This window comes from Pimephales promelas, chromosome 7 (assembly GCF_988280905.1).
Source record: "Pimephales promelas chromosome 7, fPimPro1.hap1.1, whole genome shotgun sequence".
Classification (NCBI taxonomy): domain Eukaryota; kingdom Metazoa; phylum Chordata; class Actinopteri; order Cypriniformes; family Leuciscidae; genus Pimephales; species Pimephales promelas.
In genome coordinates, this window is record NC_142775.1 from 12,729,294 (window position 1) to 12,752,123 (window position 22,830).

The 22,830-nt window shown below is 37.6% G+C and overlaps 1 protein-coding gene across 1 annotated transcript in view; it reads left to right on the plus strand.

Moving 5' to 3' along the window:
• The window catches only part of abca12 (ATP binding cassette subfamily A member 12), a 95,926-nt gene that overhangs the window by 69,490 nt on the left and 3,606 nt on the right, over window positions 1–22,830 (plus strand). Inside the window, exons 62-72 of the mRNA XM_089133079.1 lie at window positions 467–572; window positions 1,264–1,318; window positions 5,458–5,635; window positions 6,685–6,800; window positions 7,649–7,808; window positions 9,530–9,783; window positions 9,871–10,075; window positions 12,285–12,394; window positions 12,531–12,681; window positions 18,368–18,502; window positions 18,843–18,946. Coding sequence (XP_088989205.1) covers window positions 467–572; window positions 1,264–1,318; window positions 5,458–5,635; window positions 6,685–6,800; window positions 7,649–7,808; window positions 9,530–9,783; window positions 9,871–10,075; window positions 12,285–12,394; window positions 12,531–12,681; window positions 18,368–18,502; window positions 18,843–18,946 — 1,574 coding nt within the window. The remainder of the gene's footprint in view (window positions 1–466; window positions 573–1,263; window positions 1,319–5,457; window positions 5,636–6,684; window positions 6,801–7,648; window positions 7,809–9,529; window positions 9,784–9,870; window positions 10,076–12,284; window positions 12,395–12,530; window positions 12,682–18,367; window positions 18,503–18,842; window positions 18,947–22,830) is intronic.

Below are 22,830 nucleotides of genomic sequence, written 5' to 3' on the forward strand. Positions count from 1 at the left end.
AATAGAGCATCGCTTCGTGACCTAGATGTGCATCCCACAAATCTCCATCAACTGCAAGATGCTATCCTATCAATATGGGCCAACATTTCTACAGAATGCTTTCAGCACCTTGTTGAATCAATGCCACGTAGAATCAGGGCAGTTCTGAAGGCTAAAGGGGGTCAAACACAGTATTCGTATGGTATTCCTAATAATCCTTTAGGTGAGTGTATATTAAAATGTAATTTATTCCTGTGATGACCAAGCTGAATTTTCAGCATCATCACTCCAGTCTTCAGTGTCACATGGTCCTTTAGAAATCATTCACACATGTTTGGATATTAGGTTTTTAGTTTTCCTGTTAAAGCCTTAAAAGGCAGCAGTCAATGCAGCTCAGTAAGTTTTGGAACAGAAGCTTATTTACATTAGTCTTTATTTGATTAGAGAGGAATTGTGGTGCATTGTATTAATATTTGTGTTCACACAGATTTGGTATAATCCAGAAGGTCACCACACCATGCCTGCCTACCTCAACAGCCTTAACAACTTCATCCTGAGATCCAGTCTGCCACCTGAGAAACGACAACAATACAGTTAGTTAAACCTCTCTCTCTAATTGTGAATTTCACATACACTGTTGGTCAAAAGTTTGGAGTGAGTAAGAATTATTATTATTTTTTAAGAAGAAGAAAATATATTTAGCAAGGATGCATTCATTGGTTAAAAAGGAACTGTAAAGACTTTTTTCTATATTTTAAATTCTGAAAATGTTTTATCACTTTATTCCCTAACAAAATTAAGCTTTTAAACAGCAAATCAGCATATTAAAAGGATTTCTGAAGGTCTAATTTACTTTGAGCAAGAACCGGGCACCTTCTGACTGACTGCAAAGAAGAAGTCCTTATTGTGCCTAACAATCGCAATACCACTACCCTTAGACAGGGGGCAGTGTGTCTATTCCATCTCACACTAGAAGGTAGAGTGGTCTGAATGCTAATTAGAGGTGCTGAGAACTGAAATGAAGGAATAGAGCTGGTCTTATTTCAACACTGCCAGACTGGCCCACTGGCTGAGATTCACTGTCCGCCTCCAGGCAAGATTAATGCAATCCTAGCAGTCAATAATGGAAAGGGGGGATGCATTCATTCAAATGTTGCCAGTGAACTCATTCAGGGCAAAACAGAGCATAAATTCAGCAAAGGTTCATGGGAGGAGCAGATTGCCGATCACGTGTTGGCCTGAGCAAGTGTGTATTTTCTCATGTGCTAAAATCTCTCTTTACAGCTATCTCCATATCCAGCCACCCCTACCCTGGCCAAGTGCAAGACGAGGATGTAATGTAAGAGCACGCACACACGCACACTCACACACGCCCGTCCTTCTGTCTGGCAGCTAAAGCTGATAAAGTACTCTGTGGGACCAAATACAGACTGAGCGTATTAGTTGGGCCGGTACCAAATCACAGACCCAGTGGTGGGGAAAAGAAAGCAATCACCCAAATGATGGGCTTTAGATAAGATATGCAAACATTGCTCTGACATTTTCATTCTAGTGAAGCACTTGAACTAATGTAATTTGACTCCTGTATTTACTCCACTTTGATTTTTTTTTTTTCCCTGAGCTTGGCTTATTGATTACTAACCCAATATAATGTGTGTTTACTCTGAAGGTGGTTCAGAGGTTAATTGATTCAACGTCGCCACCCAAACATGCTTGTATTTTCAACACTGTGGGCGATTTCAACCGTGCCTAAATTTAAAAGATACGCTCTGTAAAACGAACGCAATTGTTTCAGTCTCACAGCTGGGATGAGTCTGGCTTGACGCCTGCTACTTAGGCTTAGGCTGAGGAGAAAACATGCAGAGAAAGCAAGTAAAATGTAGAAGAATAGGTTGGCTACTCAAAATAAAAAATGATTCTGTGAGTAGATGAAAAGCGCAGAAAAGAATGCATTCGTTTTCCAAATAGGTCCCATTTTAAGGCAAGTCAAAGCACTTGGCGGCCATATTGGTAACAGCCTCAAGCAGCTGTTTCAACTACAAAGTGTGCTGCAGGCATGAGTCCTAAAACACAGAAATGATTCATCATTTTTGAGCTTTTGGTTCCATCATCCTGCAGTCAATGGGTTTTTGAATGAGGTTTTAGTTATATGACTGAAATAAGGGCTGTGGTTTACACAAGCTTTTTTTCTATGACAACAGTAACATCAACAGTAACACCCAAAGTTGTAAGTAACGAATTACAACTTCTCACGTTACTGTAATTAAGTGGTTTTTCGTGTACTTGTACTTTTATGAGTATATTTTTCTAAAAGTCTGTAATTTTCCTTGTACTTGAGTACAAATAAGGTTAAAGGACAACTCCGGCGCAAAATGAACGTTTGGTCTAATTACACATTGTTACCTAGTCAACCGTTATCTGAGATTTGTTTTCATGATTGCCGAATGTAAATAGTGTTATCTCTAAAAACAGTTTAGCCTATAACGCTAGTATAATGCTAGTATATAGGGCATAGAGTAATGACAAATAAAAATCGCTTGTTATTACCACTAACAAGGCTCAAAATAGCCCCACACTAACACGACAGCATAATAAGGGTCTCTACATTCAAACCGAAGCATTGAGAACTTTGTCAGTGATATATATGAAGATATTTTATACACACAGTCAACTTCGCGAATACAGGAAGAAGCCATCTTTGAAAAATAGTCTCTACCAGTCGATCTATGAACGCCGATCCAAGTGCGCTGGTGAGATGTAAATAAGGTGATAAGGTGAGCGTGAACAGTAGTCTACGTGTACATATTGAAGAAAAGAAAACGGTTCGTGTTTGTGTTTCTTCCGAAAACATCGGACCACATGATATTCTGCACAGTTCAGCGCACTTGGATCGGCGTTCGTAGATCGACTGGTAGAGACTATTTTAACCCAACAAGCTTGTTTGTTGCATTATAATTCATTAATAATAATAATCATATTACACTATCTTTATAACTTGATTCCCATAAAAGTAAATAAATATCACAGGCTAAAAAGTAATTACTTGGGTAGTTTTTGAGAGGGTTTTTTTACTTGTACAAGTACTTTTACTTGTAATATTATAGCAACTACTTGTACTTGTACTTGAGTACACATTTTCAGTACTCTTTCCACCTCTGGTAACACCTAACATCAGTAATACCCTACTAAGATTTTATTGGCTAAATGGGACCACAATGGTTGTCTGGGACATTAAACATCATCACGCCATGCAGGAAAACTTGTAGATTTAAATAAAGGGTAACACTTTATTTCGATAGTCCACTTTAGACATTCTGCTACAAATAAGTAACTTTTCAACTACATGTCAACTAACTGTCATTAGAGTATTAGTAGACTGTCAGCTTTATATCTGCTAACACTTTATTTTGTTGGTCCCGGAATAGGCATTCAACTGACTAAAAGTAACTTGGTGACTACAAGTAAACTTATTCTCCTAACCCAAAGCCTAACACCTAACCATAACCTAACATTCTACTTACAGTCTACTATAATATACTAATACTCTAATGAGTTGAAAAGTTACTTATAGTTAGTAGAATGTCTAAAGTGACTATCGAAATAAAGTGTAAGCAAATAAAGCTTAAAATATTGGTTTGAAACTTAGACGTGGTGACATTGTCAAACTTTTCATTGTCTCAGATCTTATTTTCTCAACTAATCAATGGGAAAGCTCTATTGGCTTTATGTTGAGGGAACCAGGGTGATTCTAACTAGGTTGGTGCACATAATTATGCCATTCTTGCAGCTTATATACTTCAAAAAATGTGAAGATTATGTTTCAGTAACATATTGTAATGAGTGACTGCTAACCTTGTCTCATACCTAATAAAATCAGTATAGGTATAATAATATTCTTGTCATCTTAGTTAACTTAGGACCAAATCGATATTAAGTGTCTTAATTAACATGAGGTTTATCATTGTATAGATTTAACAACTATCTGAAAAAGTTATACACCAAATGTATTCAAAATGACTTATTTGGGAGTTATAGCTAAAATAGGCCATGTCGAACAGTCTTCATTGGCGTCAGGCAGCCACGTTGAATTCAAAGTAATAAAAAGTGCTTCAATACGGCTGAGTCACCCTTAGGAGGTAGTAGGAAAAGCTGCAATTCAAGGTTCCAAAATTGTCTAGTAAAGTCTGAAGCTGTAGAAAAGTACGTTAAAAGTCATTTCTTATCCTTTGACTTCAGTGATCATCAACAAACCGAGCCCTTTCTTATTTGAATGTAAAATGATCCCCACTTCAGGCTCAACACTCTTCAGTCTTTCCCTGGTTCTTATTTGTCCTCCATTCTTGCTATATTTTTTTGGAGTGCTTGGAAGCAGAGATGGGACGCAAAGGGGCAGCATTAAAGGCAAGAGCTCAGCTTGTGACTGCTAGAAAAAGAAGTGTCCTGCTGAGACTAAACTCTTGATCGTCTCTGACTCTGTCTTACACAATTCTCACCGATAGAGAGATCTTAATTCTCATGGCTTTTATGTGTTCTCCTCACTGTGTCTGGTGCCGTTGTAAATGCATCAGGCTTGACTGAAGAACAGTGTTAAGCTCATGTGTGACACTGTTGGAAATATGAAGTGCAGTTTGTATTGTAAGGGTAAGACAGCAAGACATGCTCTCACTGCACTGCTGCCGCAGAATAACAGCTTTTTTGTGTTTTTCTGCAGGTGTGTATATTAAATGTACAGCGATGGACCTGTTCACTTTATTAATGCATGTTTCTGGTCTTATTATAAACTATTTATTTGTGCTTGTAATAAATATGTGCTAGTATTCAAAGGTTGGGGGTCAGAAAATGTGTTTTTCTAGAGTTTGCACAAAATATATTAATAGCAACTGTTTTTAATATCAATAATATTATTATTTTGTTTTTCTGAGCACCAAATCAGCATATTAGAATGATTTCTGAAGGATCATGTGACACTGAAGACTGGAGTAACAATGCTGAAAATTTATAACATAAATTTTTAACATTTTTATAAATGACTATATATATATATATATCAATTTATATACTATATATATATATATATAGTATATAAATTACTATACTGTATATATATATATATATATATATATACAGTATATACAGTATATACAGTGTATATATATATATATATATATATATACACACACACACTGTATATACTAATATATATATATATACACACAGTATATATATATATTTATATATATATTATATACTGTTTATAATTGATCATTTTAATGTATATTTAAATGTCATTTATTGGTGGCAAAGCTGAATTTTCAGCATCATTACTCCAGTCTTCAGTGTCACATGATCCTTCAAAAATCATTCTAATATGCTGATTTGGGTGTTCAGAAAAAAATATTGAAAAAAATATTTAAAAAAATATATATTCATTGACTTACTGATCCTCAGTATTGAACTCTTTCTTTTTGTATCCTCAAGGGTGGGCGGTTTGGTCAGCATCCTGGTTGCTATCTGTGTCCTCACTGGCTACTCTATCATGACTGCCAGCTTTGCCATCTATGAGGTTCAGGAACATCACACAGGCTCCAAGAGACTCCAACAGATCTCTGGCATCAGCGAACCATTTTACTGGATCATCAACTTCTTCTATGATATGGTACTTCATCATTAGTTGATAGATTTCAGCCTATCCCAAAACCCAAACTATATGCAAGAAAGATTACAACCCAGAATACATAAACTGCATGCAGGAACAACAACCATTAGTGCCTGTGCCATTTCTAACTGCTCAGATTATATCAATAATTTAAAGGGGTCATGAACTGGCATTTAAATTTTATTATATTTTTGTCTGAGGTCAACTTATGACGTTCGCTTGGTTTTGCATTCAAAAACATCAAAATGAACAAGTAATAGGCTATTTTCTAGTTTTGAGCCTGGCTGAAAAACGCTCGGTTTTTATGGGCGTCTCGCATTGAAGACTTGGAAATAAACGCCCACTGCTTTGATTAAATAACAGTTTTGCATATTATAATGAGTTTCAACTCACCCATCGATGCACTTGGGGGAAATTGTTTTGAAAACGTCCAATGTTGTAAAATGGCAACCGGAATGATTCGCCCATACATGTTCGACCCAGAGTCCGTGTGTTGCACAATTCCTGTCAGATCCAATATAGACGGCACAGCACCGTTCTTTACTCTTAATCGGTCTGCAAATCCAGTCTTGTTTACAAAACAATCCTCAGTGAAATGAAGCGAACAGATGGACAATGTTTTACCTCATCAACTGAACGTCATTAAAAATAAAGTTTATCCATGCCGTCCTGTTGGAATCCAGAGGAAGCTTATGCAGCGACTGTCTTCCACAACCAGGCACTGAACAATATTTTGTATTGCTTGGTAGGCATCTATGTTATTTAGCTATGCGTGAATGCATAGTTGATCTTCTTCTTCTTCGGGGGTGGTGTTTTATCCTCTTTGACGTCATAGTTCCCCACTTTGAAAAATGAGTCGTTTGCTTCGGCTGGTGTCAATCAAAGCTTTTATTGGACTAACAAGGACGTTTTCAGTTCTGAAACTTACAGGATATTCCTATAATATGATGACCTCTTAGATGTCAAAAGCTCAGTTCATCACCCCTTTAATATTAATAAAAAACTGTATATATGTTTGTTTTTATGCGGTCTTTCCTGTTGCATTGCAGGCTCTTTACATGGTTCCTGTTGTCCTCTCGGTGGCGATGATAGCAGCGTTCCAGCTCCCAGCCTTCACAGACAGACAGAACCTTGGCGCGGTCACGCTTCTGCTGGTGCTATTTGGGTCAGCATACATTAAAGTACCTTTACCACCAGAGACTTTCCTGTCACAAGACAGACGTCTCATTAGAACGTTTCAGCGCTGACAGGTCCTCAAGGCAGTGGAGCTTCATGAATGTATTATTCAGCAAATGTTACATGTCGCAGCATTGGCAAAGGGGAAGTTTTAGTCAATGCACCGTCTTTCAGGTAAACACGGGCTCTCTGCTAGAAAGAGGAGAGCCGCTTGAAGCTTTCCTGCAAGGCCTGGGCTCTGAAGAAGTGATTTCACACACTTCGTCACCCAGTTAATTGCATTGTGGAGAGCAGTGAGACCACTCACAGTCAGTCTTTAGGCTTCAGAGCTCCAGGCTGCTTGGGAGGCCGTTCATTGTGTGAAGTCAGCAGTCTGGCCCGCATTCATCCGCCTGTGAGCTCGCCGGCTCTCGGCCCATAAATAACCACACATCACAGCGATCCGACCACTTTCCCTTCAACCTGCTTAATTGCTTTTGTTTAGCTGAGCGGTGTGGACTTTCCACCACTAACAATACATGCAGACAGGCCGGCCAACTCGCGCGCACACACACACGGTACCCTCTCAGTTTAAACACATCCTCTTCCTTGACCCCGCCACCCCAATCACCGAGAGTAATGAATAAAAAAACAGATCATTCTGTGGAGCTGAAGAGGAGAGAGAATGCTTCACAAAAAGGAAATAGATGAACTCATTTATCTTCTGGCTTCTGGAATATATTCTCTCTCTTTGCTAAACTCAAAGTCTCACTATAGTTCTTTTGTCTTCCTCCATGTTGTAATTCTTCTTTTTTTAAGCTTGTCACTCACCACATTGATTTCATTGTTTATTTTCAGTTTCTCCACCTTCCCTTGGATGTACCTTCTGTCTGCGTTATTCAAGGACACGGAGATGGCCTTCATTGGTTATGTTTGCATCAATCTCTTCATCAGTATCAACACCATCATCGCCACATCCATTATCTACTTCCTGGGTCAGCTGAACACGAATGACCCGGTGAGAGAAAAGTCAGAGGGATGTTTCACCCCCAATTTAAAAAAGAAATCACATTATATTAAGACACTGAAACCAATTTTAAGATCGTTTAGAATTTTTGCTTTTGTGATATTTTTTCATGATAAGTATTGCCCTCAAATTCTCATTACCTATTATCCATTTTTGGTAATACTTTACTTGAAGGGGTGTGTATAAGACTGACATGACACCTTCATAACCATGACATGACATATGTCATGAATATGAAGTAGTCTTTCGCTCAATAATGACATTTTTAATTGCAAATATGACATTGTTTAAGATGTCTTTGTTATGACATCTTGACATAAACCAATACATCATAACCTGTCAGTGTCTTTGTCATGACAAGTTAAACTGTCATGTGGTTGGCTTTGACATTGGCTGTCATGAGGCATTATAACTGTGTCATGACTATTTTTCGTGACCTCAACTACAGTGGTACTAATTGAGTTTGTCATTAAAATGTTATAATGGCTTCATGGCAGCCAATGTCAAAACCAATTAACTGACAGTTTAATGTATTGTTAACCAATAAAGCTAGGTGGTTTCTTAAGTTTGATAATTAATCTGCTATGTCATGTTTATGACAGGTTGTGTTGTCTTAGTAATGTCAAGTTGTTGTGACAAAGACATCTCAAACAATGTCATATTTGCATTAAAAATGTCATAACTGAGCGAATGATACTTAATAACAGTTGTCACAAACATGCATAAAACTTCATATTCCAACCCGATCTCACGACCAAGTGGTACGAATTCGACGAATGATTAAAAAGTGGCTAATTCGTAACAATTCATACGACCTCACTCGTACGAATTAATACGATTTTGCTAAATCGTACATATTTTACGAATTGGCCAATTCGTATGAATTCGTACGAATGACCTACCTCTTACCCCGCCCCTAAACCTAACCATCACGTGGGTTTAGACAAATCGTACGAATTAGTACGAGTGAGGTCGTACGAATTAGTACGAATTAGACACTTTTTAATCATGCGCCGAATTCGTACGAATTGGTCATGAGATAGTGTTGCATACATGTCATGTCACACCCCTTCAAGTAAAGTGTTACCCATTTTTTATTCTTTAGTAAGTATGGATATGTGTACTACCATTCAAAAGTCTGTGGTCGATAAGATTTTTTTAAAAAAAAATTTATGTTTTTGAAAGAAGTATCTTGTGATTACCAAGGTTGAATTTATTTGTTACATTTTTCTGTGAAATATCATTTCAACTTAAATAACTATATTTCTGTTTAAATATATTTTAAAATGTAATTTATTCCTGTGACTCAGGACTTCAGTCTTCAGTGTCTCATGATCCTTCAGAAATCATTCTAATATGCTGATTTGGCGCTCAAAAACATTTCTTATTGTTATTAATGTTGCTGCTAAATATTCATTTTGGAAACAGTGATAATTAGAAAGTTCAAAAGAACAGCATTCGTTTAAAATGTAAATCTTTTGTAACATCATAACTGTCTTTAATTGACTTTATTGTCACTTTTGATCAGTTTAATCCACCCCTGCTCAATAAAAGTATCAATCTATTTAAAATATCTTTCCGACCCCACATTTTTGAAAATGTTTTGTATGGAATAGAACAGAATATTATTAACTAACCAAAATAAATGATCAACATAAGTATCTTTGCACATTGTCCTTCCTTCTCTTACTTGCTCTCCCTGTCCATTTCAGAACATCCAGAACGTGTACCGTACCATGAGCAACATCTTCCTAGTCTTCCCTCAGTTCAGCTTTGGCAATGGGTTGATGGAGCTGACAAGGGTTGACATGCAGGTGCAAATCTTGAGCTCTTTTGGGGTGGATGCCTACAAGAACCCCTTCAGCATGGATTCTCTGGGCTGGATGTACATCTCCATGTTCCTGCAGGGTTTCATCTGCTTCATGCTCCGCCTGCTACTTAACAAGACACTCCTTCGCAAAGTCAGGTATACCTGAGGCTCGGGCACTATAGATTTAAAGTGCTTACTGGTTTGTAAATGTCTCATTTTTGTGCATTTGTGTTTTCTTCACAGACGTTTATTTGGGTGTAAGAGAAATGTCATTCAGAGCTATAGCCCCAATGAAGATGAAGACGTGGTGGCTGAACGCTTGCGTGTGTACCGTGGGGATGCAAATGCAGATATTCTGCAGGTTAATGAGCTGTCTAAGGTGTACCAAAACCTGAGCAAGAGGGTACAGGCGGTGAAGAGCCTGTCTGTTGGCATCCCAGCTGGCGAGGTCTGTGCCATTTGCATAGTACAATTAATTATGAGAACGTTTACATGCACAAGAATATTAAAGTCCAAATAAATTTGCAATACATTTTCCTTTGGTAATGAGATGTATTTACGATTATTAACAAGAATTGGTCATTCATTTTGTGCATTGTGAATGAACTGGATTGTGAAAAGTTGGGTGTTCCACTTTCTGATTTATAATACTTGGAGGTTAAGAATCTGTACTATGAAAGTAAATTGGGTAAATTCAATTCAAAGATCAAAATGCTTGTTCTGATTGTTTTTTAACTTTAAAAATAAGAAAGTTTTGTGCAAGTATTAAACAAAATTACCAAATCAATAGTTTTAACCACACTCTAAAAAATTCTGGGTTGGTTTAAACCAATTTTGGGTCAAATATGGACAAACCCAGCCATTGGGTTACATTTTTAAATTGCATTTTAATCCAAAGTTTGGGTTTGTCCATGTTTGACCTCAAATTTAGTTAAAACAACCCAGCATTTTTTGGATTGATGAATCACAGAGGGGAAATGCAGCTATATATACTTAATATTTAAGGCACTTTCCAAATTTGTTTCAAATATGGACAAACCCAAATATTAGGTTAAAATGCAATTAAAAAATTTACAGCTGAAAGTGAAAATTTAAAGGTGCATTGCGCAACTTTTCATGTTAAAAATAGCCGTTTTCTAACCCATACATGCTTAAACAATCGCCTGATGGGCTGAATGAGCCCTTCTTTGATCACTGCGATCGCCTCTATAACCCTGTACAGTGAAATATATAAGAGGGATTCGGGCTCGAATCTGAGACTGGGCGTGACGTCATGCGCGTTCACGCTCGCCTGGCTGTGTCTGGCAGGTTCGTGTAGCTATTCGCCGCCGTTCTCCGTATCAGAGAAGACAACTCGAGCGACACAACTCTAGTCAGCTTTCCACAAAAGTAGACGATGGATTCAAAGGGGCTGTTTACACCTGGTCACTTCATGTACGTGTCTTCTGTGATCGGATAGCTATTCGATCGTGAAAAGACCAGGGTGTAAATGCCCTCCGAAACGCATTCGAGACGGATTTGAATTCGATCGCTCAAACCACTTGAGGACGTGGTCTGTGCCGTATTCCAGACGAAACTGGACAAGTGTAAATACATCTGGTTGTTGAAACCAAGCTATATGTCATGATATTTTAGTCATATATGACGACGCGCATCACCTGAGCAGCTGAGCTGAGCCCCTTCATCAAGCGCCGCAATCTATCGCAAATCAAAGTGAATTAGCCTAGTGAAAGTAAGTCGCAGACGCTTAACACTACCATCTTCATTAAAAGTAAAGAAATGAAATGATCTTACCAGTTCTGTTGCCGATCTCTCTTATTGCTGTCTTTGCTGATTTTGAAATTAGCCGATGATTAATAAAATCCAGCTCATATCTGTTGCTTTCGGTGACGTGCACTTCATTAAATCTGTATATGGCGCGGAAAGAGACCGGCTTGTAGCTCATTACAAACCCCAACGCAAACTCCACGTGAGACAGAAAATAAAACTTCTGTCTGTCCAGTGCCATGCGTCGGAATAAGACGAGAGTCGACATCGGGAAGCTTTCAACAAACGGAGAGATCTCCGGTCGTCTCTAGGGCTCAAACGGGTCATAGCCTATACAAAGTGATAACTGAACGTGTTTCCATAATAATTCAATCATAAGTGGATACAGTAAGCACAGGGAGATAGATGGAAACAAAAACCGAAGTTTTCTACTACCCCCGTTTCCCCCTCTCACACAAGTGTGTAATTTACTCGAATGCCTTTCCTTTCATATATTTTAAATGACTTGCAGATTTATTACTGTATTACCTCATTATGACTGTAACAAAAGATGTGTGCCGCACAGTGTGCGGCTGATGCTCCTTAGTTATGAACAGCTCGTGCAAACGTGCGTATGTGTGTGTGTGTTCCTCCATGAACGCGCACAGCTCTGGTTGCAGTTTCGCTTGTCGCCAGAGGGGGCGTAGTTCTGCAAAAACTCAGAGACTTGCGTTTAGCTCCTTTAAAAAAAAAAATTTTTTAATTTTTAACCCAACATTTGGGTTTGTCCAAATTTTACCCAAATTTTGAATTTTGGTTGAGTGTAGAAGATTTATGATTCAGATTTTAAGAATAATCAATGACAGCAAAACATTCATTGTGATTGAACGGAAGCTTAATATCTTCCTTAGTGCTTTGGATTGCTGGGAGTCAACGGTGCAGGGAAGACCACTACGTTCAAGATGCTAACAGGAGACATTAGCCCTACCGATGGCTCTGCTAAGATCCGGGACATTGACGGGTACTTTTCTTTCTCCTTTTAAAAACTACATCTGGTACCTTTACTGTCGCTCAGCGTCTTTTTCTAAAGCCTTTTACTAGGCATTTGTGTTGGGTTTCATTGCATGTTCATAAATCTCCCTGGCCTGTGTCCTCAGGAGGATGGTTGACATCATAGACTGCAGGAGAGAGGGCATAAACATCGGTTACTGCCCCCAGGTGGACGCACTGGATGACCTCCTGACTGGAGAAGAACATCTCTATTTTTATGCCCGTATCAGAGGCATCTCCAAGAGGCAGACTGGGCAGGTAAGGTCACAGTTACATCAACATCTATTTTGCTCTGGCAACGGCCAGTTCCTTATTTAACCGACTTGCAAACAGTGCATGGTTTCGGTTATAATGATACCTATGTGCATGGTTGTCATTTTATTGAATAAAAATCCAGTATTCGATACAAATTCAAGCGTCTCAATACTAATTTCAAGAATTCAAACATCGGGGGTCTGTAAGATTTAAATAAAACCCCTTTTTCAACAAGGAAACATCAAATTGATCAGTGCATTTACAATGTTACAAAAGATTTCTATTTCAAATAAATGCTGTCCTTTTGAACTTTCAATTCATCAAGGCATTCTGAAAAAAAGTCACAGTTTCCACAAAAAGAGTTCTCAACATTGATAATAATTAGAAATGTGTCTCGAGCATCAAATCAGTATATTAGAATGATTTCTGAAGGATCATGTGACACTAAAGAAAACAACTAAATGACTTTTTACAGTATAAAATGTAAAATAGATAGGCTATTTGATTATTAATATTATTGTTTTACTGTATTTTTGATCAAATAAATGCAGCCATGGTGAGCACTTCTTTAAAAACAAAGAAATCTTACTGACCCCAAAGTTTAAAGTGAAAGTCACACATGCACAAGTTTATAGGCAGTCATCTGAGTTAGTACTGAATCAATAGTTCGTATTGCTGAAAATAAAGAAAGACTGGCATCATTACATTTTTTTTATTTATTTATTTTGGTATCGACTTGATTCTATAATGCTGGAACTCTTGCCATCCCTGCTTATATGCAACTAAATGTATTCCACTGATAGAGTTTGCTGATTGGAAATGAGAGAGAAGAGATAAGGCAGACAGCTGTCTGTATAATTTCATGTCACAACTCAATGACTGACTGTCATTTACTGTAACACTCCAAGAAAGATTGTGCATGTGTCTTTCGTCAAGTGTGACGCAGGAAATGGAGGTTTAACAGCAGTTCTGAAAGCACCAGCGTGTGATTGAGATGCTTATGTTGTGATTGAGACCAGCGTCACCAGTTTTAAACAACTTTTGCAATGCGGATCTACCCACTTGACCAGCACTAACAATCATCGACCCCCCCTGGAAGTCCCTCCTGGACTTCTCAATAGATTTCATTTTGGTATTGTCTTAGTATTGCATTTGACACAAAATGGTTGGCTCTTTTCCATATTGATTAACGAGAAAGCTAATTAATCTTGCATTCTCCCAGGATTATTGGTAAAAAGCACTTCTGTAAAACTTGCCTTTGGCTTCAGTCTTCCTAAACACTAAAACACTGGTATATAGCTTGTCATTTTAGGAAGTTATTATGAAAATAGTTTTAGTCGGAATAGTGTTTCTGTGAAACTCTGGGTTATTAATAGCTGAGTGTAACACTGAATCACGGCTTTGATTGCTTTTGTACAGCAGCAGCGATGTCAGTTTAAAAAAGTTCAACGCAAGGACTGCGTGAGCTTCTAAATCAAATTTTAGAGTCAGAATCATCAGTTTGTGTAATGCAGGACATGCCGTGCTGTTCTCAACAGCTACGTTTCTGAAGATACGCAGGAGAACTGTTTAGAAGATAAATCGCACTGCTTTGTCTTTTTTCCTCTTTATTGCATCCTGATCCTGCACAACATTTTGATCTAGAGGGCTTAAACTTGAACTGAAAATATCAACTCCATTATGATCAGAGATAGAGTCTGACCGATAAAGGATTTTGAAGGCCGATACCGATACGAATATTTTTGGGTTTTAAAATCCGACATTCCGATATATCGGCCGATATTTTTTTAATTAAATATTGTTGGATTTCACACACGTGTAAAAGAAAAGCTAACTTTTCTGCACAAGATACGTTTGATACTTTTTCTCCATGTCTAAATGTTCACTCCTCGCAAGTCTAACTTACGTTTTACAATGCAGGGACTGTAACTAGAGATATGCTAGTTATAAATACAATAATCATTACTTTATTTAGGCAGAAAAAGTTCATTAATGTTAACGTTAGCGGTCCTCCACTGATGATAGTGGCATTAGCTAGCTTTGTGGTGAGCTAGTCTATGATGAGCCATGATTTTGCAATGGATAACTTCATACTGCAAATTGTAAAACATACATTTTCAATATAACAGACCAACACTCTCAGAAAAAAAGGTACGAAAGCTGTCACTGGGGCGGTACCTTTTCAAAAGGTACACTTTTGTACCTAAAGGGTGCATATTGGTAACTTCATGGTACATATTTGTACAATTATGGTACCAATATGCACCCTTTAGGTACAAAAGTGTACCTTTTTGAAAAAGTACCGCCCCAGTGACAGCTTTTGTACCTTTTTTTCTGACAGTGAAGGAGAGATGATTGAAGTGTGTTTTTTCCATTTTTATTTTATTTTTTAAATATTAATTTATCGGCCATTCTGACTGCCGATACCGATATTTTGGAAAATGCCTAATATCGGCCGATAATATCGACCAGCCGATATATCGGTCTGGCTCTAATCAGAGACTGTGACATGCATTTACAGTATGACGTTATGAGCGCATGGCTCAAACACACACATACCTCACTGTCGAGCTTTTTCCTTTCTCTTATGTAATTTGGTGTTGTCTCTACTAATACTTTAGACGTACTTTGATAGCCTGTGGTGAAAGGAGTCATCTACAGTTATTGTAAAAAGAGTCTGCTTTTATATGAAGCTTGCCATGTGCAGTATTTGATTACACGCAATTCAACAAATTTAAAGGATTGTCAGGGAAAAATCTGTTCTGTTTCTCACACAAATCTATTGATTAGCTTCAAAACACTTAGACACAATGGCACACAAGTCATGTTGACTATTGTATGCTACTTTGTGTTGTTTGCCTGGTCACCATCCACTTTCATTTTGAGGAAAAGAGCTGCTCGAACATGCTACAAACGTTGTCCTTTCTTATATACCCGTGAATGAAAAAAAGTCATAAGGGTTTTAAATTACATAAGGGTGAGTAGATCATGACAGAATATTCATGCTCGGCGAAATAATGCTTTAAATCGTTGAGTAAAGTTGATATAAAGTGCAACTTTGTCTAAAATGAAGTAAAACCAGCACCCTGTAATGATGATGTTACCCTTCTATGAAAAGGGCAAATAAGGAATTGACTTAACAATCTATGAATACCATCAGTCATCTTTCGGCTATACCGAAAGCCTTTGTGTAGAAGCTGCTGAGACTTTGAAATGGCTTTTGCGGTTTGGCCCATTAACTTGGATTAGAGGATTCAGAGGAAACGGCTGGTAAATTTTGATGTCCTGAGGGAAGCACACAATTCAATGCAGGCCCAAAAGGATGATCTGTAGGTGCGTATAACCCGTTAGACGGAGAGTCCTTTATGGTTTCTTGCAGGTTTATGAGAAGCTATTTAAATTCATTGAATGTCTACTTGGATCCTTTGATGTATGAATCCAATTAGTTAAATGAATGCAGAAACCATGACATTCTCTGTGTGGGGTCAAATGTCAACAGGCGTTTAATCAAAACATTATTCAAAGGGACTCATTATGATGTCAAAACTACACAATTAATGTGTTAGAACAATTTGTTAAGCCTTTTTGGGGACAATTATTGCTTTGTTAATCCAAGCTAAATTGCAGGGAAATTATGAGTGAAATGTAAGTGTGATACATGCTTTCAAAAAGGGCTGCACAATTTTGGGAAAACATCAAATTGTGATTTTTTTTTCCTGATAAAAATTGCAATTGAAATTTAAATGGTGATTAGTAATATTATTCATGAAAAAACACTTTATTTTACGACCCGCAAACAACTGTGTAAGTGGACCGAAATTACGGTGTACGTTTCTGTAATTATAGAGTACATCCGTGTAGGTATAAGGGAACAATATGTTAAGTTGTGGGTAATAAAGGGGTAACAAGCAGATATACAACCTGCAAATAACTTTGTAGTGTAATTATTTTAAAACGAACAGGTACCTATTCTGTTAATATATTCCAGGCAAAAATTGTACGACTCTTGTATATAAAAGTTATCATCACATTTCTGGCAAAATATGTTCTTGTGCAATTTTACAGGGTAATTTTGACATCTGTGGGTTGACATAACAAATCTAATAAGAAAAGCCAATAAATTCATTTTTATCATTCTGTGCTTAGCCCACATACAGCCGAGCCAGACCGATATATCGGCAGGCCGATATTAGGCATTTTCCAAACTATCGGTATCGGCAGTTATAATGGCTGATAAATTAATATATCAAAAATAAAATAAAAACAACGCTTGAATGATGAAACACGCTTGAACCATGTCATGAGTGTTGGAGTTGTATAGTTTGTCCACCAGATGGCACTCTACACCGTCCCTGTTGGCAACACTTGTTGAGTTGGTCACGAAAAATACATTGTTTGAATAACAATTAAAAGAACATCCCCATCATAAATAACTACAAATAACTAATGTTAGGGAAATCTGTTAATGTTTTTTTGCACGTTTCTGAAAAAAATAAAAATATCGGCCAATATATCGGAATATCGGATTTTAAAACCAAAAAATATTCGGTCGGGCTCTAATATATATATATATATATATATATATATGTGTGTGTGTGTGTGTGTGTGTGTATACACATTTAATTTTTAACCCACAGATGTCAAAATTACCCTGAAAATTGCACAAGAACATATTTTGCCAGAAATGTGATGATAACTTTTATATACAACAGACGTATACAATTTTTGCCTGGAATATATTAACAGAATAGGTACCTGTTAGTTTTAAAATAATTACATTAAAAATTATTTGCTTGTATATCTGCTTGTTACCCCTTTATTACCCAATACTTAACATATTGTTCCCTTATACCTACACGGAAGTACGCTATAATTACAGAAACTTACTGTAATTTCTTACTGCGGGTCGTAAAATAAAGCGCTACCAAAAATGTTTATAAAAATATAGTAAACAAAATAATGGATATTTCATTGTAAAAACAAAATAAAAAAATAATAATAATTTTGTTGTAAAAATTACAACAAAAAATTACAATTACAAAAATTACAATACTGTAAAATTACAATACTTACATTTAAGGCTGTTTTTATTTCTTCATTTTCAAAGTTAGACCATCAAGATTTTATTTTGGTGAAAACCACGAGGAAGCCTCTATTTTGTTGACCACGGTTGGCTTATAAACGCTTTTCATTACAATTTTGGGAAGCTGGTTGGCAAATATTGTGCTTCCAATTGTATGAGCGACCCAAACTCAGCAGTTGCAGAGATGAGAAACACGTAGCTTATATTTTTATTTCATTAAATAACAGCCTTTGCAATTTGATAATCACACTACACCCATATCGTGATTTCAGTTTATTTCGATTTAATTGAGCAACCTCGATTTAAAATTGTAATTATTTTTTTACATTATTAGTAATGTTTGCATCACTATTATGGTTGTAGAGTTAGGGATTTGAACAAACCCCAGTAAACAACCACATAGCAACACCCTAACTACCACCCTTTGCAACCGTGGCAACTAATCACAATACCTTAGATTTGTGGGGTTTTGCACGGGCAAGAGGAACTCATATTTGCATCATAAAATGTGAAAATCGAATTGTTATCAATTGGTTTTCTTATTTAACATGATGTTATATTAATACACGCTGTGAGAATCTCAATATTTGATCTTTTTTTCTTTAGGTTGTGAACTATCTGTTGAAAAAGTTGGAGCTGAATTACCACAGACACAACACAAGCGAGAACTACAGTTGTGGAACACGCCGGAAGCTGTCTACAGCCTTGGCCCTGATTGGAAACCCACAGATCCTTCTTCTGGTGAGCGAAAAACACACATCATCCCACTTAGCTGAAACTAGTTACCATTTAGTAATCAGTACAGATACATTATAAATCACTGTATTTCATGTTGTCTTGAGTGTTTGCTCAGAGGGGTTTGAATGGGTAAAACGTTGCACACTCATTGCAAACACCTCTGAAATGCGTTGGTGTGCTGTTTGGCCAAAGTCTCTAAGCACATCAGTTATTCTAACTTGAAATTTTGGCTTGGTGCATTGCACGATTGCATTTACCTGGGGAGTGTGTGGGATTTGCACACACTGTTTAAACTCACAGAAACATCCCACATGTTTCTTAAATGTCTCTTCTAACCTCTCAGGATGAACCCAGCTCTGGAATGGACCCACGCTCCAAACGGCACCTTTGGAAGATCATCTCTGAGCAAGTGATGGGCAAATGTGCAGTGGTCCTGACATCGCACAGGTAATGACTGCGCTTGACTGACACTGCATCAGTTCCTCCAAACAAATAGGGGGCAGTAACGACACATTTAGCCAAAGCTTTTTGATGCCAAGGACATCCAAATATGATGATCCACTTTCAAATATAGAGTAAGGGACATCTTTTGTGTATTATAAAGCTACATATTTTCTTAGATACAGATGCATTTGTACTGAGAAAAATATTAAGCATGATATATAAGGACAATCACTGGCCTTTATACTAAGCAACCCTCTATTAGACTAATGCCTGGTTCAGATTACACGATTTTATACCGATTTTGGCCCGATCCGTTTGACGTCGGGTGTCGTGGGGATTCGTAAACGACAACGGGCGTCTAGACGCAAGATTCGATCGTATCATCTTGTATAGTGTGTTATAGTGGGCGACAACCTACAATTGTCGCGCCTGCGATGCTTCACGACATCACGACAAAAAGACTAGCATGTTTAATTTTTTTAACGGTCGTCCACGATGGTTCCGTCACATGTATGAGGTTGACCAATAGGATTACAGAAGCTTTTCCGTACACAACTTTCAAAAATGGCGAAACGAAAGAGTGCTAACGTTAAAAAGTAAAAATATATAAGAAAACAATGTTTTACCTCAAGTTCTCTTTGGAGGATCGACAGCCCATACTGTCCTCTTCCAGCAATCCAGGAACGTGTCCATTGGCGGGTTTTCTTTCTTTTTTTCCTTTTTTTGAATACAGGACAGCCAATCCAACACTCACCGCTTCATCCATTGTTTAATTACGTTCGTTTCCGGAAGTCACTCGCTACTAGTTTCACCTTCTCGATGACATCACGCGCCTCGTTAAAGACGGCACGCGATGACTAGTCAGGAAGCAACGTGTAGTCTGATATGTGTCTTGTCCATGACACGTCAAGATTTTAGGAGTCAAAATTGCGTAATCTGACACAGTGACTATCGTAACAGACAAAACAAATCGTGTAATCTGAATCATAAGATAAGCAGTTATTTAGCTTAAAGGAACACTCCGACTTTTTGGGACTTTAGCCTATTCACCTTACCCCCCAGAGTTAGATAAGTCCATACATACCTTTTTCATCTCCGTGCGTGCTATAAGTCTGTTTGACGCACCCACCGCTAGCCTAGCTTAGCACAAAGACTCGATGTGACTGGTTGCAGCTTTCATACTGATCCAAATGAGTGGCAAAATAACGCAAACGTTTTCCTATTTACATGTTGTGATTTGTATAGTCACATAATGTACAAATAACAAAGTCAAATGAGACACAGACATCTTTTAACCGTATAAAACCTGGGAACTATTCTCTGAAGGCGAAGCACTGCTACTTTGACGGAGTAATAACCGCATCACCGGAGACAGGCCGTGGTATGGAGCGGAGAGTTCGCTCGGTGTTTGGGCAACAGAGTCAGCAATTTATAAATAGTAAAAGCGTATAGAGTCATGGGTTTTCGCTCTATTGTGAATAGCTGCGACTGTAAACAGGGGAGGTAATACCATGTTTCACAGAATTCCAACTAAAAACGTTGACTGGATGAAGAAATGGCTAACTTCTGGATATTTATCCAAACACACCTAAGATTATCAAGGGACATTATGTTTGCTCGGTACATTTCAATGAGGACGACTATTTTGAAAAAATGTAATTTGCCACACGGACCATAATGTGCTGAAGGATACGGCCATCCCATCGATAGCACAGACAGGACATTGGATCACCTGCGGCTGAGGTAAGTGTTCCGTTATGTTTTTAGATGACCTACTGTAACAGTGCCTTTAGCCAGATCTAATGTAACGTCATTGAGACTATTATATGATTAGGGTATGAATATGTTTTTATCTTGATGCGGTGCGGACGCGCTTGGGGGGAAAAAACGAGCGCGTTCACCGCGTTGAACTTGCACCCTGCGCGCGGCGCGCCTAGTAGCCTAAATTTGAAATAACCATGGAAATAACGAACTTGAGCGTGCAAAAGGGTACGATAGGCTGTGAGTTCATTGTGCAAAAACAATTTGTGCTATTACTTTCCCCTTATTCTATCCTATAGTAATGCAATACTGTATATTATATAGGCTACTGTTGAATACATTTGGTTCAGCTAATAAATTGCATTTAAAATATATTGATTCCTGTAATAATAATTATTTATTCATGTGATATAAATCTGGGTGCGTTTTTGGTTGGAAATCAATGAAACATGGTACTGTATTACCTGGTCTCCCCTGTTTATTGTCACAGCTCATACAATAAAGCAAACACCCATGATAAACTATGCTTTTCTATCTAACGTTAGTAATTGCTGACTCTTTATTCCAACGCTGAGCGAAGCGAACTCTCTGCTCCTCGTCACGGTGCGTCTCAGGTGAGATTGTTATCACTCTGCCCAAGTAGCAGTGCTTCCCCTTCAGAAAATATAGTATTTATACGGTCAAAAGATGTCTGTGTCTCATATGGCCTTGATATTTGCACACTCTGTGACTATACAAACCACAACATGTAAATAGGAAAACGTTTGCGTTATTTTGCCACTCATTTGGATCAGTATGAAAGCTGCAACCAGTCACATCGAGTCTTTGTGCTAAGCTAGGCTAGCGGTGGGTGCGTCAAACAGACTTATAGCACGCACGGAGATGAAAAAGGTATGTATGGACTTATCTAACTCTGGGGGGTAAGGTGAATAGGCTAAAGTCCCAAAAAGTCGGAGTGTTCCTTTAACAGAACAGCTTCGGAGTTATTGAAATGGTTTTATGGTTTCAACTTCTTTCGGGTTGAATGGTGGCCGTCCCCCAAGAGGACTGACCGATTAAAGAGTCAGACACGAACATAGGCGTAATTTGCGGGTGTGATATGTCCCCATTGGAACATTTCGCGGCACTACAAACAAATAAAACATTTCCAGTTAACTCTAGTAGAGCATTCAATTCGTTCGTTTGGTAAATAAGAGGCGATCTGAAATGTGTTGTTTTTGAAATAAAGTGACCAAAGAGCTCGTTGCCTCTGCGATCAGTGGCGCGGATATGGACATGAACATGCGCTTCAATCCGTTAGGGGGACTGAGAGAGTCTCTATATTTGTAACGGTGAAATCACAAAACCTAATGCACAAAAAACGTGTCCCTGCTTGATATACAACTAATAATAAACTATCAGTTTTGTGAGGAAAATAAACTACAACTAGTACGGATTAGAACCCAGAACCTCTGACACGCTTGGCAAAAGTTCTGCCCCTGGACCACTAAAGTTCATGGGGAGAATAGCCAGATCTATGTATTTAATCACATGAAAATTCTCACCACTATCAAATAGATCTCATTAAATAACAAATTAAACCCAATGTACTATTGTATAGTATGCAACGCGTCACACTCTGCGTGAGTGGTATTTACAACAGTAACGTTAAATGCAAGTACTCCACAGCGACTCTAGGGGTCGCTGTTTGACAAAAACGGAATTCCTGCATAGTGCCCCTTTAACTAAAAAAATAAAAAAACACATTTAAAATCCCATTTAAATGTAAACACAATAAATGCCATTATAAAGCAGCTTTACATACAATGTAGCCATATCTATACATATATTTTATATATGAAGAGTTCAGATGCAAAAGCCTCTAAATGCCATTTGAAATTTTCTTCTAAAAATGACCATTTTTATCAAGCTTGTATATTTAAGTTCAGTAATTTCACTTAAATGACAATTAATAGGTAATCTTCATTGACATTTAACTGAAATTACTGAACTTTAGTATACAAGCTTGATAAAAATGATCATTTTAGAAGAAAATTTCAAATGGCACTTAGAGGCTTTTGCATCTGAACTCTTCATATATATACATACATATATATATTAAATAATGTAGTAAAATATTGCATTAA